This window comes from Globicephala melas, chromosome 5, assembly GCF_963455315.2.
Source record: "Globicephala melas chromosome 5, mGloMel1.2, whole genome shotgun sequence".
NCBI classification, from domain to species: domain Eukaryota; kingdom Metazoa; phylum Chordata; class Mammalia; order Artiodactyla; family Delphinidae; genus Globicephala; species Globicephala melas.
Genome location: NC_083318.1, coordinates 38,167,854 through 38,184,532, shown reverse-complemented (window position 1 = coordinate 38,184,532; position 16,679 = coordinate 38,167,854). Strand labels below are relative to the sequence as shown.

Sequence of the window (16,679 nt, the reverse complement as noted above, 5' to 3'; positions counted from 1 at the left end):
CATTAAGATTGATCAAGTGACATAAAGATAAACAAAGCATAATCCATGTTCTCAGGAAGGTCACAATCTAATGGCAGAAAGACAGATAAACAGATAAGTATGATAGAATAAGTTAAGTAGATAATGTATATAATTATGTTAAGTATATAATTAAGCATATGTTAAGTATATGACATGGAAAAGAGAGCCAGGGTGGTGTGCAGGTGTCTAGGAAGATTTTCGAAGGGCATGACACAGCCCAAGCCTTGACAGATGAGTAGGATTCTCCAAGTGGATAAGAGAATGAAGAATGTTCAGGTCCAGACTTTGACATTTACGTGTATGGACCAAGAGAAGTGACTTCTCCTCTTTGAACCTCAGTCTCTTCATCCGTTAAGTGGAAGTAGAATTACTTGCCTCATACCTATATTGTGATGATTCAATGAGTTTGTAGATAGGCAAATAGTTTATAAATTATAATATGCTGAGCCATGTAAAGTATGAACTTAAACTTTTTCTCTTCTCACAGATACACGTTATTTCAAGGGTGTGATGGACACACCCCTTTCCTTAGATGCCAAGACCTCTATCCCCACAGACAGGCAAACCCGGATGAGGCTGGAAGAAGTGAGTAAAGGCTTGACCATATGAACCAAACATATGGAGAGCACATCCTAGCAGCCTAGAGCTTCCCCATCTCTCATTCCCAAGGCATCTTGTTAGGTGATGAGCAGGTCAAGCTCAGTGAGGTGCAGGGGGATTAGACTGGTGGGGTCATCGTCCTGTAGAGTAAGCCTAGAAGGGAGAAGAACATTTGTTGAAGGTTTTCTGTGAGCCAGGCATCAGGCTTTCCCCTGCACCTCATCGAATGCTCATCCTGTTCTCCGGAAGCAGAATTTAAACTCAAAGCTTTTTGATAATAACATCATTTTGCCCAGATTTTAGGCCCAAAGATTCCAACTGCTAATTATGTGGTAATAAGTACAGTCAGCCTTCCATATCTGCCAGTTCCCCATCTGCAGATTCAACCAAGGATTTAAAAAACAAAAATTCCACAAAGTTCCAAAAAGGAAAACTTGAATTTGCCACACGCCAGCAAGTATTTACGTAGTATATACATTGAATTTACAACTATTTACATAGCATTTACATTGTATTCGGTATTATAAGTAATCTGGAGATGATTCAACCAACCAAGGATTGAGTAGTACCATAGTATGTACTTAGTGAAAAAAATCCAAGTGTAAGTGGACCCACACAGTTCAAACTCGTGTTATTCATGGGTCAGCTGTATACAGGAGTATGTGTGTAGGTTATTTCCAAATACTATGCTATTTCATATAAAGGACTTGAGCATCCACAGATTTTTATATTCATGGGGATTCCTGAAACCAATCCCCTACAGATACCAAGGGATGACAGTAAGTCAAACAACCTCTCTGAGCCTCTTTGTAAACCCATCTAAAAAATAAGAATAAAAATCTCTGCCTTGCTTACTTCAAAAAGCTGTTGAGACCACAAAAGATAATCTTATGAAAATATCTTGTAAATGTAAATGCTCTAAACACATATAGAATTTTATTTGTAATAACACTTTTGCTAATGTTTAATTTTCTTAATGCATAAATGCATAAAATACAAATTAATCATCCCTGGGGGTGCAGGGCTATTAGTCATAACATTTTGGGTACATTTCATGTCAATGTTTTCTATGCTGATAAGTTTTGCACAAGGGAGTCCTTATTATATAGCATACACCAGTTTTCTTTCCTTTTCACATTAACTTTCAGTCATAAAACAATCTCTCATGTGACAAAACAAGCATTAATAAGCATAATCTTTACAGATACATCACTCCCCATTATAAGATTTTTAATTATTTTACTTAACCACCGAGTGAAAACATTTTAAATGGTTTTAGTACATATTGTTAAATTTCTTCCTGAAAAATCATTTCAATTTACCCTCCCGGAAGCCCTATGTTGGAATTTCCACCTCATAGAATTCTCACCCAAACTGGATATCACATTTTTAATCATAATTTAAAAAAACAAAAAAGAGACTTCACTGTTCTTTTTTTAAATCTGTAGCACATTTATTAGTGAGTGTGAACATGCTTTTGAATATTTATAACACATCTTCCTTGTGCATTATCTGTTCAAATAGTTTACCTACTTAACTTGAGGGTTTCTGTTAAATATTGACAAGAAAAGGAAACTACAAATTTTACCAAATAATGTCATTTACACAGAACACAGCCAATAGAGATTGGGAGAGCAAGATGAGGGATAAAATACTGAACACTTCCTCTTTACACAGACACCAAGCTAAACACTTGAATCATTCACTCAACAAATTCACTCAAGACATATGTGTTGGGTGCCTGCCATGGACCAGACAAAATTATAGGCATCAGTAAACCACCAAGGCCCTGCTCTCGTGAAACTTACATCTAGTGGGAGGAGGCCTGTGATAAATAAATAGGTAAATAATAGATACAAAGACAGTATGTCAAGTGATGAGTGCTTTGAAAAAATAATGAAAGCAGGGCACTCATGGAAGGTCTTTCGGAGGATAGATGGCAATGAATGACATTTAATCCTTAAAATGACCTTGCAAGACAAATGTTATAATCCCTATTTTAATGGCTCCAATACTTACCTTCTCTGAGCCTTTACTGTCTCAGCTATAAAAACTCATAGCTTTATGATAATACATACAAAACACAGTGCCTGGCACAAAGCAATCCGTTACTAAATGACACCTCCATGAGGACAGGGACCATTTTAGCCCCAGTACCCAGCACAGTGCCTTTATGTAAGAAGTTTTCAACAGATGTGGGTTAATTGGATAGAAATGAACAAACAAACTCTCAGTCATTTGATCTGAACCTTGAAATACGAATAGCCCGAAATATTAACAGGAAAAGAGACACAGTCTTCTTTCCCAGTTTGATTTCTATTCACATGGAACCCTTATTCCAGTCTGTTCCTCAAAGTTGTCACGTGAATATTTGCTACTATTCCCAAGATGTAAAACTGGGGCAGCCCCACAGGGGGCTGTTTGACAGGGAGGAGGACACTTCAGGGCTCTCATCACTAAAGCATGAAGCATATTCAGGGAACAATAGGAATTTTAGAGTCATTGGGCCAGAGGCTAAAGACACAAGTTCTTATCTGGTTATAAAGAATAGAAAATTCTGACCTAGAAAGTTAAGTTTTTCTTTCCCTAAAAATCACTGATAATCCCCCTTTCCATGTAAGTAAACCTTCATGAGAAGAATGCTTTTTAAAAAAATAATAATTCTTATTTAATTTTTTTTAAAACAACTATGCCAGAATTTGTCTCCATTTGTATTACTTTATATCTTTTCATATTATCTTTGTAGCTTTCTGTTACAAATTTCTTCTTTTAGTTAGGTCACTTTGCAAGTGGAACTATAATCTCAACATATTAAGTCAAGTGAAATCTTGTGAGTAAAAGGATATGGGAGATTGAGCACAATTTTGGCCAGGAGGGAAGTTGTCTTATAAATTAATTATATAAGGACTTGGCCTCGATTCAGATAAAAAAGGAATTTTGCTTTTATAATCAATGTTTGAATAATCAAGTTTTTATGGTAAGCAGATTTTTTTTATTATAACCTCATTCTCAGGAGTTAATTCTAATTCATTTTGCACATTTATGTTGAGATTAAACTCTCTGTGAAATGGATCTTCAACAATCCTTACAGGGGCCAGTTCTTACGATGACTCCTTAGACTGGTTACAACTGTCTTAAACCACTAGACCACTGTCCAACTTTTCATTTATTGAGCGCTTGCTGTGTACAAAGCACTACGCTCAACAATGGGGGTAAAAAAAAATTAGCCAATGCCCACAGTCTAATGGAGGAGGCATTGGCCCAAACAGGCAGCTTTGATGTAATACAAAGCGTTAAGACAGAAGTGACACAGGATGCAAAGAGCAGGGAGCTGCATCACTTAGTCCAGCCAGAGGCTTTTAAGAAGCCTTCTGGAGGAAGCAATGCAAAGCAGCCTTTGACATCAGTAACATATTGCACTGTAATCAGTAGTTCTGATCCGAGACCATTTTGACCCCTAGTGGTCATTTACAATGCCTGGAGACACTTTTGGTTGTCAGGACTTGGGGAGTGCTACTGACACGTGCTGGGTGGAGGGCAGGGATGCCGCTCAGTATAATGCAAAAACACAGGGCAGCCCTCACAGCAGAGAATCATCCGACCCCAACTCTCAATGATGCTAAGGTTGAAAAACTTCTGTTGTAATTAAACGTGTGTTATAATATGTTGTAAACTCAGAACTGCGTGCATGTCTGAGTCTTCCTTCACCATCCAAGTTCTTATTCCTCTTTGTTCCCACATAATCCAGCATTGATACAGGTATAAAGTAGGCACTAGTAAATATTTATTTGATAGAAAAATGGGAGTAGTGCTGGGGGAGGGGCAGGAAATATTTCTAGGCCCAGGATCCTATGCTAATATCATCAGAGGGTACCTCCCCCTGCGGAAGATGCAATGCAAAGAAACTCTCTCATGCGAAAGATCCAAATGGATCCAAATGTTCAAAAGGGAAAGTGGACATTGGCCACCAAAGGGGAAAAGAACAGAAACACTAAGGAAGCCCCATCCCTAATACCGTAATCACGCACGGCCCAGCTGAGACAGAGACAATGGAGAACCTCTCCTGCTCCGGGCTAGCAATGGCAGGTGGGCAAGGGCATTGGGAGAGACCCGCTCTGCAGGGCAGGTGCACAGGGAAGGCTGAAAGCTGAGGATGCAACAAGAACTTTGCAAAACTCCAATAAAGATGTTTAAAAAAAAAAGCTACTATAAAAAAATAAAATAAAAACCCAGCACACCAGCCTCCATACCCTGGTGGAATTGGAAGCTGATGGTGTGACGAAGGAAGCCATAACAACAGCAAACCCAAACCACGCTCAAGCCTTGACTAACTTGGCCAGCAGAAGAGCCACCACTTTCCAAGCATAAATAAGGTGTTTCAATGTTCCACAGAGGAAGAGGTGGACGTTGAACATTAAGACATGAGGTAACAGGGCGTTCAGTGACCCTTCCTCCCCATTCACCTTGGCCAACTCAACTTGGCACCAATAAAGTGTAACACTGAGACTCTCTATTAGTCAGGGTTCTCTAGAAACATAGGCGGTAGATGATAGATAGTTAGATAGATAGATAGATAGACAGATAGGTGATAGATAGATAGATGATAGGATAGATACAATAGAAAGACAGAAACATATAGACATATATAGCCATAGACATACACACATACATATAAATAAATTAGTGATTATGGAGGCTCAGTCCCACAATCTGCCATCAGAAAGCTGGAGACCCAGGAAAGTCAGTGGCATAAGTTCCAGCCTGAGTCCAAAGGCCTGAGCACCAAGAGAACCAATGATGTAAATCTCAGTCATCGAGGGCAGAAGACCTTCGTCCCTGGTCAACAGTCAGGCAGAGAGATCAAATTCTCCTTTCCCCTGCCTTTTTATTCTATTCAGGCCCTCAATGGACTGAATGATGCCCACTGGCATTGGGGAGGACAATATGCCTTACTCAGTCTACTGATCCAAATTCTAATCTCATCTGGAATCACTTTCACAGACACACAGAAATAATGTTTAATCAAATATCTGGATACCCTGTGACCCTGTCAATTTGACACATAAAACTAACCATCGTAGACCCCAATACTGATCTAGGCTTAAAGGCTTTCAAAGGCATTGGACATCATTAGGATGTCTCTATCATCTTCTTCACTCTCATGCCTAATAATTGTACAGCCATCCCTTAATAGTTCAGCAACACCTTTAATACTATTAATAATGACAGCTAACAATTATTCAGCTTCATTTGTGTCATTTCCCGTTCTAGGCACATTGCCTGTCTCATGTAGTCCTGCCACCCTTGTGAGGTATCAGTTCTTTTGCTACCTCCACTTCACAGATGAGGAAACTGAGGCTTAGAAGGTTAAATGACTGGCCATGTTCTCATAGCCAGCACATGATGGACGTGAAATCCCAACACGGGCATCCACACGAGGCCACACACTGAACTGCCTGCTCCATCGCTTTCATGGACTTGATCATGAATGTTGAGCTTCACAATAATTCAATGACATGATTGACTAAATATTTTCCCTATTAAAAAGATGAAAAATCTAAGACTCATAATATGGTAAATGCTTTTCCAAAGTTTCACAGCAATAAGATTGGATTGGATCTCAATTGGATCTCAAACCAAGTATTTTTATGCCAAATTACCACCTGAGGCCACTACCCTCATTGCTGGCACAGTGGTACATGTATTTACACGTATTTACACGTATTTACACGTATTGACTGATTGCCTCCCATACTCATAGGGTGATCTATAAGAATGATGAGTCCAGGGACTTATGCCTTTACCTTGGGAATCATCAGATTACAGTTATATACTGAGTGGCAGGTCATGAGATGATATAGTCACAATTTAAGAAATAATGGTGCCACGTTGTCTTCTACAGGTGGAACAACCCATTTCCAGGGATATCAGAAGGCAACATGTTAAAGGTAAAGTCAAATCACAAAGTTTGAAATATAAGTATATTTGCATCTTTCTTTGCTTCCAAGATCCTCTTACATTTTTGCCTGTGGTCACAGATTTCTTCAACAAGGTTATCTATTGACTTAACCTTCATGAAATAACTAATTTTGGAAAGAGTCTCTCACGTCTTATGCCTTTTTATCACCTTACCTTATTAATGAAGAAATTGATCGTGAAAAGTCATATTCCATGTTGTGCAATTTGGGAAAGAGATTGTTTTGAAACATATGGGTTGCATCAGATACATAACTAAGTTATTTCTCTAAGCATACCCCTCTGTAAAATTGCAAGATAGAAATCTAATTTTAAAATGCTGATTAATTAACATGAAAATAGATTTTAAAGCTTCAGGCAAAGCAACTCAATTTGGAGATAAAGATACAGGTAAGAACCTGAAAGGAAATAATCAATTTCAGTAGTGCTAGAAGCACAAATGGAGGACAGCCAAAGAAATTTAATTGGATCCTATACATTATAGCTTCTCTCACCATTTCCCCCAATGTCCCCATATTCTCTTACAATATTCAGTTAGAAAAGATGAGGGGACAGCTACAGAAAACCAGAAGGAGCTCACCACCTTGAGAGGAGCAGTGACCATTGGTTGAGGAAACACCACCAGCCCATGTGGACCTCCCAGGGTGGGACTCAAGGGAATACATGCCCCAACCTCCCTCTCCAACTTTCCTCTGATCTCCTGTTCGGACTTCCTAATGGCTGAACCCAACCTGAAACCACGGGGCAAGGTAGCCTGCATGTGCTGGTTGGTCTCCCAGGATGGAGAGTGAGGTGGAGCAGGGCGGACAAGGTGAACAGTGGACCTGGAGGCACAAAGGGAAGATATGCACAAAGGGAAGCAAGGTGGAAGGAGCAATGAGAGGAGCCCAAGCCCAGGCTCTACTACTCCCTGGCTGTGTTACCTTAAGTAAGGCACCTAACCTTTCCGAGTCTTACTTTCCTCCTCTTGAAATGGGAAGTGGGCAGGGCTTTTCTGACTCATCAGTTCAATTGAATTAGCAGAGGCAGGAAACAAGAGCTGTTCCCTATTCCATCTCTCCTCTCCATCCTTCACAGCCTGACAGATCCCTGTCTATCTTCCCTCTAGACCACTCCTAAACCCCTCAAAATAGGGGAGATTTCCTATCAGTGCCTCTTTAGTCCTTAAACATGGAAATGCCTTCCATGCACACAGCACTTGATTCAGAGCTTTTCTCCATTAACTGATGTATTTTAATCCTTAGAAGACCACATGAATTATGTAGAGGAAGTTTTTTCATGCCTCTTGACAGAGAAAAGGAGCAGAGCACAGAGGCATCCCAGAGCAGATCATAATCATTTGATATATAAATGTCTTAGGTCCTAATAGAAGTTTTATAGGCAATTTATTGAGAAATGAGTCCTGGGGAGAAAGCAGACAAGAAATGGATTTCACAATTCCCCTCTTTTTTTAATAGTTCACTATAGACATGCACCTTCATTTCTTTGATTGCAGAATCTTCTTTGACCACTATTCTACATATATTAATATGTCTGTGTCACTATCAGGATGGTTCTAATTCCAATTCCAACATATGCAGGGGGGCAGTTTCCACCCACGCACCATCAAGCAATTCTCTGGATACCAGCTGGGTATCCTACAATTCAACCCAATTCTCACACTATCCACCCAGAGACAGCACCAAATTCTACAAGTTAAGGGCTCAGTGCTACCAGACCGTACCTCACCACCACTTCAGATGCCAGTCACAAGCCCAGATTGTCACCTGTGTTTCTATAGATGGGAGGTTCCAACCACTCCCTCCTTAGGTTCGATTAATTTGTTAGAGTGGCTCACAGAACTCAGAGAAACATTTTACTTATTAAATTACCAGTTTATTGTAAAAGGATATAACTCGGGAACAGTCAGATGGAAGAGACATATAAGGGGAGGTATGAGGAAAAGGCAGGGATCTTCCATGCTTCCTGAATCTCTCAAACTCCAAACTTTTGGGGTTTTATAGAGGCTTCATTACATAGGCATGGTTGATTAAATCATTAGCCATTGTGGACTGAACTCAATCTCAAGCCACTCTCCTCTCCCTGGGACGGTGGCGGGGGCGGGGGGCCAAGGGAGGGTAGACATAGGGGACTGTAAGTTCTTCTAACCCTTTGATCCCGTGGTCTTCGGCTAACCACCACTGACAAACAGTCCCCATCATTAGATGGAGTCCAGAAGTAAGTCACCTCCTTAACGTAACAAAAGACACCTTGATAGCTCTCATCACTATGAAATTCCAAGGGATTTAGGAGCTCTGTGCCAGACACAGGGACGAAGACCAAATATATATTTCTTATTATAAATCCCAACATCACACCTATTCATCCATATATTCATCTACACTTTGCCTCAGCTTACAAATATTTGGAGTAGTCAACAAAAACTTGCATGGTAAAATGGAGGAAAAATTTTTTAAATCGTAGGAAGTATCTAGATAGACTGTAAGACTAAGGCAAAGATAAAATTCAGGCTGCTCGGGCACACATCACTACATTCTATTACAATTAAACTGCTAGTTTTTCTCTAAGCTTCCCGGTAACCTAAGCAAAAAAGCGATCACGCTTTTTTTATGTGAAATTAATTACCCAAAATAAAAAAAGAGCAAAGAAATTCCTCCAGGAGTGCAAGAAAGACACATCTTTCAGAGCTAAGTTAGTGCTGTCAATTTAATAAGGGTTGTTGGCTGATATCCAAGTAGCATGGCTATAAAATATGACTTTTTTAAAAGTAGACCCCAATGTAAACTGAAATCATAACTGCAGAGATGACCTCAGTGAAAGCAAGACTCACAGGAGTTGAGCTTGTAGGTTGCATGGAAAACTTCTTCAATAAGAGTTATTTCTTTATGTCTTCTTTTCCTGCACTTCCATAATTGATGGTTTTGTATTACCACCCAGAGCTCTAAGGTACTGTACAGAGAAAGGAGATGGAAAGGGGAAAAGTAATATGAATACCCCCATTTTTTGGATCAGGCATCTTGCTGGAAAATGCTTGAATGATTTATGTGTTTATTATAAAATTCTGTATTTTTGATGCAAACGCATTCTCAGATAATTTATTCATTCTCACAAAATGTCATAGAGAAAAACATATTGCGTGGTTCAGTAATGGCAGAATTTTATGGTGATATTTTTCATCAAGTTGAGCAGTTGTAGATTTATGTTAATGTACATTTCATATTATTTTTCTTGCAATCATATTCTGACATTATCTGGAAACTGTCAGATTTCAAGAACTTATCTTCCCTGAAGCTTGGTATTTTTCTTTTTTTTTTTTCATTCCTAAAAATGGGTAAAAGTTTATTTGGAGGCAAAGTATGTATATAGTGTAAGTTGTTTATGATGAACCATTAATTAGCATTAACCACAGTTGCAGAAGAAATTGTCTCTTCAGGTGAAGATAGCTGTAATATTCAAAAATGGTGTGTCTTAGCTTCTTAATGCTGAGAATAAGTGAGCTTAAAATGAGTTTCTCTTTGGCTTCCATGTGAACCAAGCACAAACTTTAAACCAGTTTCCTTTGAAGTAAAAAGCATATCATATACAAGAATGAATTTATAATGAAATACAATGAACTATCCATGAGAAGAAGAAGGAATTATGCATAGATGGCTAAACACGGATATCCAGAAACATGAGCTTGGTTGAAAAGAAGCAAGGTAGAATTCTACATAATGCCATCAAAAGACCTTTCTACTAGTTTGATTTTATTCAAATTTAGATGTCAAAGAGTTTAGAGTTAGTCTGGTTTTACCCCCTCATTTTATGCCAAGAAGCCTGGCAAGAGAAGGGGCTCACTCAAGGTCACAGAGCAAGCGGTCCTAGCCTGGACCAGAACTCAAGTTTTGTCAACTATGGCAATGTTTCCATGGTTTTACTATATTTGCTAGTATCTAAAATTTTTTCTGCAAACTCTCCCTGTTCCCTGATTTCCCACTCATCCAAACTATGCAATTTTTAGTGCAAAAGACATGAATTGAGGGATGATACTGTCCTCTAGTGGCAGAACACGGCAACACAAAACATCACAAAAAATGGTGGAATTTGCCATCCTATAGATTATTTCCTTAACGAATGACAAGCTTTAGGCCCCTGGCCTAGAAATGATAAGAAATAAATTTAAGATTATTCTACTACTATTTTAGATTTAAATTTATTTCAGACACAGCCAGTGGCTCAAAAGTGATAGAGGTCATATACCTTTATTTGGGAGCAAAAAAGAAAGAAAGAAATAAAAAAGAAAAGTGAGAGAGGCATTGATACAATATTCAGTTCAAAGCCAATGTTATAAATGTTGTAAAATCACTCATTAATGGAACTACAGGACAGTATTTTGTCTCACCAACACACAGAGAAAAGAAAAAGCGTTTGAGTAGCAAATACACTCTTCAATAGTGAAATATAAAGTAGCCACAATTAGAAGAATTGAAAACAAGGCAGTTACAACATTGTGTGATAACTGCCAGGGGAGAATGCCACTTCTATTCACTTTGTGCCAGGGCACTGAGTCACAGAAGACCTTAGACCACGAGGAGTCCACAGTCTGGTCGGGTCTATACGAAGTGTTGTTGGAACTCAAAAAAGTACATACATACTTAATTCGGCCCCTGCAGAAGAACTGTGAATCCTGGGAAGGATTCACACAGCAACGGACATTGGGCTGAGGTGTGAGACAATGACCTTAGGGGAAGTTAATTATGTTTGAGATGTAGCAGCAGCTAAAATATGGTTGCATGAATGTTAGATTTGGGGACAAGGAGACCTGCGTTCAAATCCCAGCATTACCGCTTTCCAAATGTGAAATCTGCAAGGAACGTAACCTCTCTAAGTTTGTTTCCTTATCTCTAAAAGGGAGGAAACGCACCTACATTGTAATACATCTGTCTGTTTTAAAGTTTATAACCAACGCAAATCCTATAGCATGGTTATTGACACGTGATGGACACTTGACAAAGGGATACTGACCTGAACTAATGGTTTCTGGAATTCATTCCTCCCTCTTTTACCCTCTGCCATTCTCCCTACACTGGAATGCATTCCTGCCTCTCTGTGTAGGCTGAAACTATCTCATGCTCTATCTACTTTGGTGTGGAGCATACACAATAAATCTGTTATCAATGAATATAAAAATAAGCTCCTCAATCACAAAGACCAAAGTTTACTAGACATTGTTTTCCTTACAGCAAACACATGGCACCGTGCTGAGCACATAGTGGATGCATGGTAAACACTAAAGCAACTCTAAAATTTAACCCATTTTAATAAAAGCGTATTAGATAAGCACGGCAGGCTGTCATAGGACCAACTAGAGATGAGCCTGTGATCCTCAGCCATGCGATCCCATTAGGCAGAGGCCCGCAAGAGGCAAGTCAAGAAGCCTGGTTGCTTCTGGCTCTGTCTCTGTCTGTGCTATGAATTTGTGAGTGCAAGTTCACATGCCTGATGAACAGGAAGGCCAAACAAACTGAAACATAGGAGTTTGGAGCAGAAAAAAGTTTACTGCAGGGCCATGCAAAGAGACTGGTGGCTCATCCTGTAAAAAATCACGAGCTCCTGAAGGGTTTCAGCAAAGCATTTTTAAAAGCCAGGTGAGGGGGTGGCGGTCACAGGGTATGTGATCAGCTCATGCACAGTTCGCTGATTGGCTGATGGTGAAGGAACAGGGCAGTGTCACGGGGTTAACATTATCAGTCCTTAGGCTCCAGGAGGCCTGGGGGCTGTGTGCTCATGGTCATAAAGTAGTTAACATCTTCCGTGTGGTGCAGGGTTTTCACATCCGTAAAAAAACTCAGGAAATGTGCATCAAATACACTTATCTATGTACTTCACAGAGAAGATAAAGCAGAGGATATGGCGGAAGGCCTGTCCCAGGAAGATCCCATAGGGTCCTGCTCCGTTACAAATTTAGGCAAATGATATTCCCTTACTGGCCCTTAATATCCCATCTATAGAAATGTGGGAGAACACAACGGCCTCTAGCATTTTGTGTATCCATGGATATGGTCCATACATACAGATCCACCCACCCCACTGCCCATGTCATCGCCTCTGAAACCTCAGTCCTTCCCTTCACCCTGCCTGCCCACCTTTCCTGAGACACCCAGGTCAGCGGAAAAGATGTCTCCTGGGCTTGTTTAGGAAAGATGCTTCTATCCCACATCTGTCACTAACAAGGTGCAGCTGTTGACATACATGTTCCTAAGAAACTGCACTTTCCAACCTTATTTGAGGAACTGTTAAATCTGGCAGGTCCCTCCCACATCCTTGGCTTTGCCTAACTTAATCCCTCCCCACTCAACCCAAAGAATGGTTTCAGCAATTTACTGCTGGAATTAATTTCTGAAAGTTTCCACAGACGTGGAGAGGTTTCTCAAACAGGCCTTGTGAAATATGCACTAGCCACTTGGATCGTAAGTTGCTTCTTTGGACGCTTCTGCAATTAATCATCAGGACGTGAAATCCTAAAGGTTCACTTTTATACGTCATAAAACTTTTAGACATAATAAATACGGCGACTGAGGCCAGGTTTTATCCAATTTTGTTCAGAGTCTATGTCTCTAATTACAGAACATTACACGGATGGTATGTTTCCAAAAGCGTTGATTGTGATGATCATATTTCATAGATAAAGGGTATTGCATATATTTAGCACAAATTGACTAGGAGCTAATTGAAAAACAAGTATCATTTTATTTAAGCTTGGCCATCCAAGGAACTGCACTTCATTATCTGCATTTTACAGACATGGAAACAAGCCCAGAACATTTAAATAATGTGCCCAAGATTACTCAGTAAGTGACTGAGGGGGGATTAGAACCCAACACGAATGATTTCAAAGATCCCATTTGTGACCACTCTATTGCATCATTGTCCCTTCTATCAAGAAACAAATTCTTGGAACCCACATATCTTCTCTTCCAACCATTTAAATCACAGATGAGGAAACCAAAGCTCAGAGAAGCCAAACAACTTGTACTAAGTCACGTGGCACATCAGTAGTAGCACTAAAACCAGATCACAAGCAGTGGTAAATGTGTAATATCCAAATCTCTGAAAAAAAGGTATGAGAACAAAGTTGGAGGACTGATGCTACTCAACATCAAGGCTTACTGTAAAGCTCCAGGAATCAAGACAGTGTGGTATTAATGAAGGACTAGAAAAATAGATCAGTGGAACAGAACAGAGAACCCAGAAATAGACCCCCATAGAGTCAACTGACCTTTGATAAAGAAGCAAAGGCAATACAATGGAGCAGAGGTAGTCTTCTCCACAAATGGTGCTAAAACAATTGGATATCCACCTACAAAAATATAAATCTAGATACAGATCTTACACCCTTTGCAAAAATTAACTTGAAATGCGTCATAGACCTAAATTAAAAATCAAAACTATACAACTCACAGAAGATAGCATAGAAAACCTAGATAACCTTGGGTATGGTGATGCCTTTTTAGTTACAACACCAAAGACATGATCTATGATTGATAAGCTGAACTTGATCAAAATTTTAAAACTTCTGCTCTGCAAAAGACAATATAAGAGAATAAAAAGACAAGCCACAGACTGAGAGAAAGTATTTGCAAATGAAACATCTGATAAAAGACTATTCTCCAAACTATACAAAGAACTCTTAAAGCTCAACAATAAGAAAACAAACAGCCCAATTGGGAAAAAAAAAAAAATGTGTCAAAGACCTCAACAGAGACCTCACCAAAGAAGACATACAGGTGGCAAATAAGAATATGAAAACATGCTCCACATCATATGTCACCAGGGAAATGTAAATTGAAACAATAATGAGATACCCCATCCATCTATTAGAATGGCCCAAATCAAAACACTGATAACAGCAAATGCTGGTGAGGATGTGGAGCAACAGGGACTCTCATACACTGCTGGTGGGAATGCAAAATAGTACAGCCACTTTGGAAGACAGATTGGCAGTTTCCTACAAAACTGAGCATACTCTTACCATGTGATCCAGCAATCACACTCCTTGGTATTTACCAAAGGAATTGAAATTTTATGTCCACACAAAAACCTACACACAGATGTTTATAGCAGCTTTATTCATGATTACCAAAAACTTGAAAGCAACCAAGATGTCCTTCAGTAGGTGAATGAATAAATAAACTGTGGTACAATCCAGACATTCCACTGTGGAATATTATTCAGTGCTAAAAAGAAATGAGCTATCAAAACACAAAAATACATGGGGGAAACTTAAATGCATATTACCAAGTGACAAAAGCCAATCTGAAAAGGCTACATATTATGTGATTCCAACTATATGACATTCTGGAAAAGGCAAAACTATGGTGGCAGTAAAAAGTTCAGTGATTACCAAGAGTCTGAGTTGGGGAGAGAGATAAATACATAGAGCACAGAAGATTTTTAGTGAAAATACTCTGTATGATATTATAATGATGAGTACATTATACATTTGTCCAAACCCATAGAATGTACACCAAGAGTGAGCCCTTAGGTAAACTATGGTCTTTGGGCGATTATGATGTATCCATGTAGCTTCATCCTTGGTAAAAAATGTAACATTTGGGCTAGTGATGTTGATAATGGGGGAGGTTATGCATGTGTGGGAGCAGGTGATAAATTGGAAATCTCTGTACCTTCCTTCCAATTCTGTTGTAAACCTAAAACTGCTCTAAAAAAAAATAGTCTTTATTTTTTAAAAAAGTAATTATGCTCACCACAGACATATTAAAGAAAATATCGCATCTCAAAAAATAGTATGTACATACATGCATATATAGACCTATTATAAATTTTACTGATAAAAGGATGTATATAGCACACAGTTTTAAAATAATAGTAAAATATACAACACTCTATCATAAATTTTATATAGCCAATTGATTTTCACAGAGTGCTTTCACTGATTTTTTCTAAACTCTTGTATCTGCAGCCAAACGATGACTGCAATTGATGTAATTACATGAACAGCTTCTTAGCTGAGTCAGATGACAGTTTTTCAATATCAGAAGTATATTTCCTCAATTTTCCTCTTTTTACAATGTAATGCGACAACGTACAGACACAACACACTTTTATATTTAATTTGCTTTGTCAACATTTTCTCCATCTCTTTAAGTATAGACAAGCAGTAAAGCAATAAATCAAACCCTAATTTGCAGCATTTGCCAATTTCCATGGTGTAAATACTTCCCCTACAGCAGATTTCAAGCTACCAACATGATCATTGAACAGGTAGTTGGGAAGAGATACCATTTCTTAGTATTTCCATCATAGACACAGTAGAGGTAAATAACTTCAACAGCATAGATAAATGTGGTAGAATAACTAGGAAGTCATGAGTTTTGAGCAGATGCTACCTTTGTTTTTGAAATAACTTAAGTGTACATTTACATAATTATTTTTTTAATAATGGCCGTGTTTAACACCTGCATGGCAAAATCTTGAAAAATTAACAACCAGCTCCTATAAGCTGGCACCAGTAACCCTCCCAGCCCCCCACCCCCACCCCGAAATGCCACATGCAGGTCTCGCGATACTCTAACTTCACAGAACCCTCTGAGGTTGAGAACTTGTTCATGACTTCACCCTAACAAGTTATGGAGGTAATAGATTCTACAGCAATGCTGTGTTCAGCTCACTACATTATCTCCCAAGAAGCAATACATTTTTCAGCAGAAGTGAAAACTGCCTTACTGCAGACTGAAGAGCAAAATAAGGACACAGTCTCGGCAGATGGTGCTAATTACACATGCAGCCAACAGATGGCGAGCATGCCAGCCTCCTCCTAGTGAAAACTGCTTGACTGAATGTCAAGATGCGAACTATCTCGAATAACAACTGTTTGGGTCTTCTGATGGGACAGGGAATTTTTCATAGCATTTGGGGTATTTGTGTACCTCCTCAGGAGGGTCGATTGCCATTTTCCCTCTAATCTTCCATTACACAATAATACTAGTTACAGTGGGGATGCATTCAAAGCCATCACGTGAACTTCATCAATTCATTTATTCCACATACGAAGTCCCATGAAGTATGAGTAACCATGTCTC

At 39.1% G+C, this 16,679-nt stretch overlaps 1 protein-coding gene across 1 annotated transcript in view; it reads left to right on the top strand.

The window, feature by feature from the left end:
• The window catches only part of CLNK (cytokine dependent hematopoietic cell linker), a 179,857-nt gene that overhangs the window by 116,221 nt on the left and 46,957 nt on the right, over window positions 1-16,679 (top strand). The window contains exons 7-8 of the mRNA XM_030864219.2: window positions 509-606; window positions 6,524-6,569. Coding sequence (XP_030720079.2) covers window positions 509-606; window positions 6,524-6,569 — 144 coding nt within the window. The remainder of the gene's footprint in view (window positions 1-508; window positions 607-6,523; window positions 6,570-16,679) is intronic.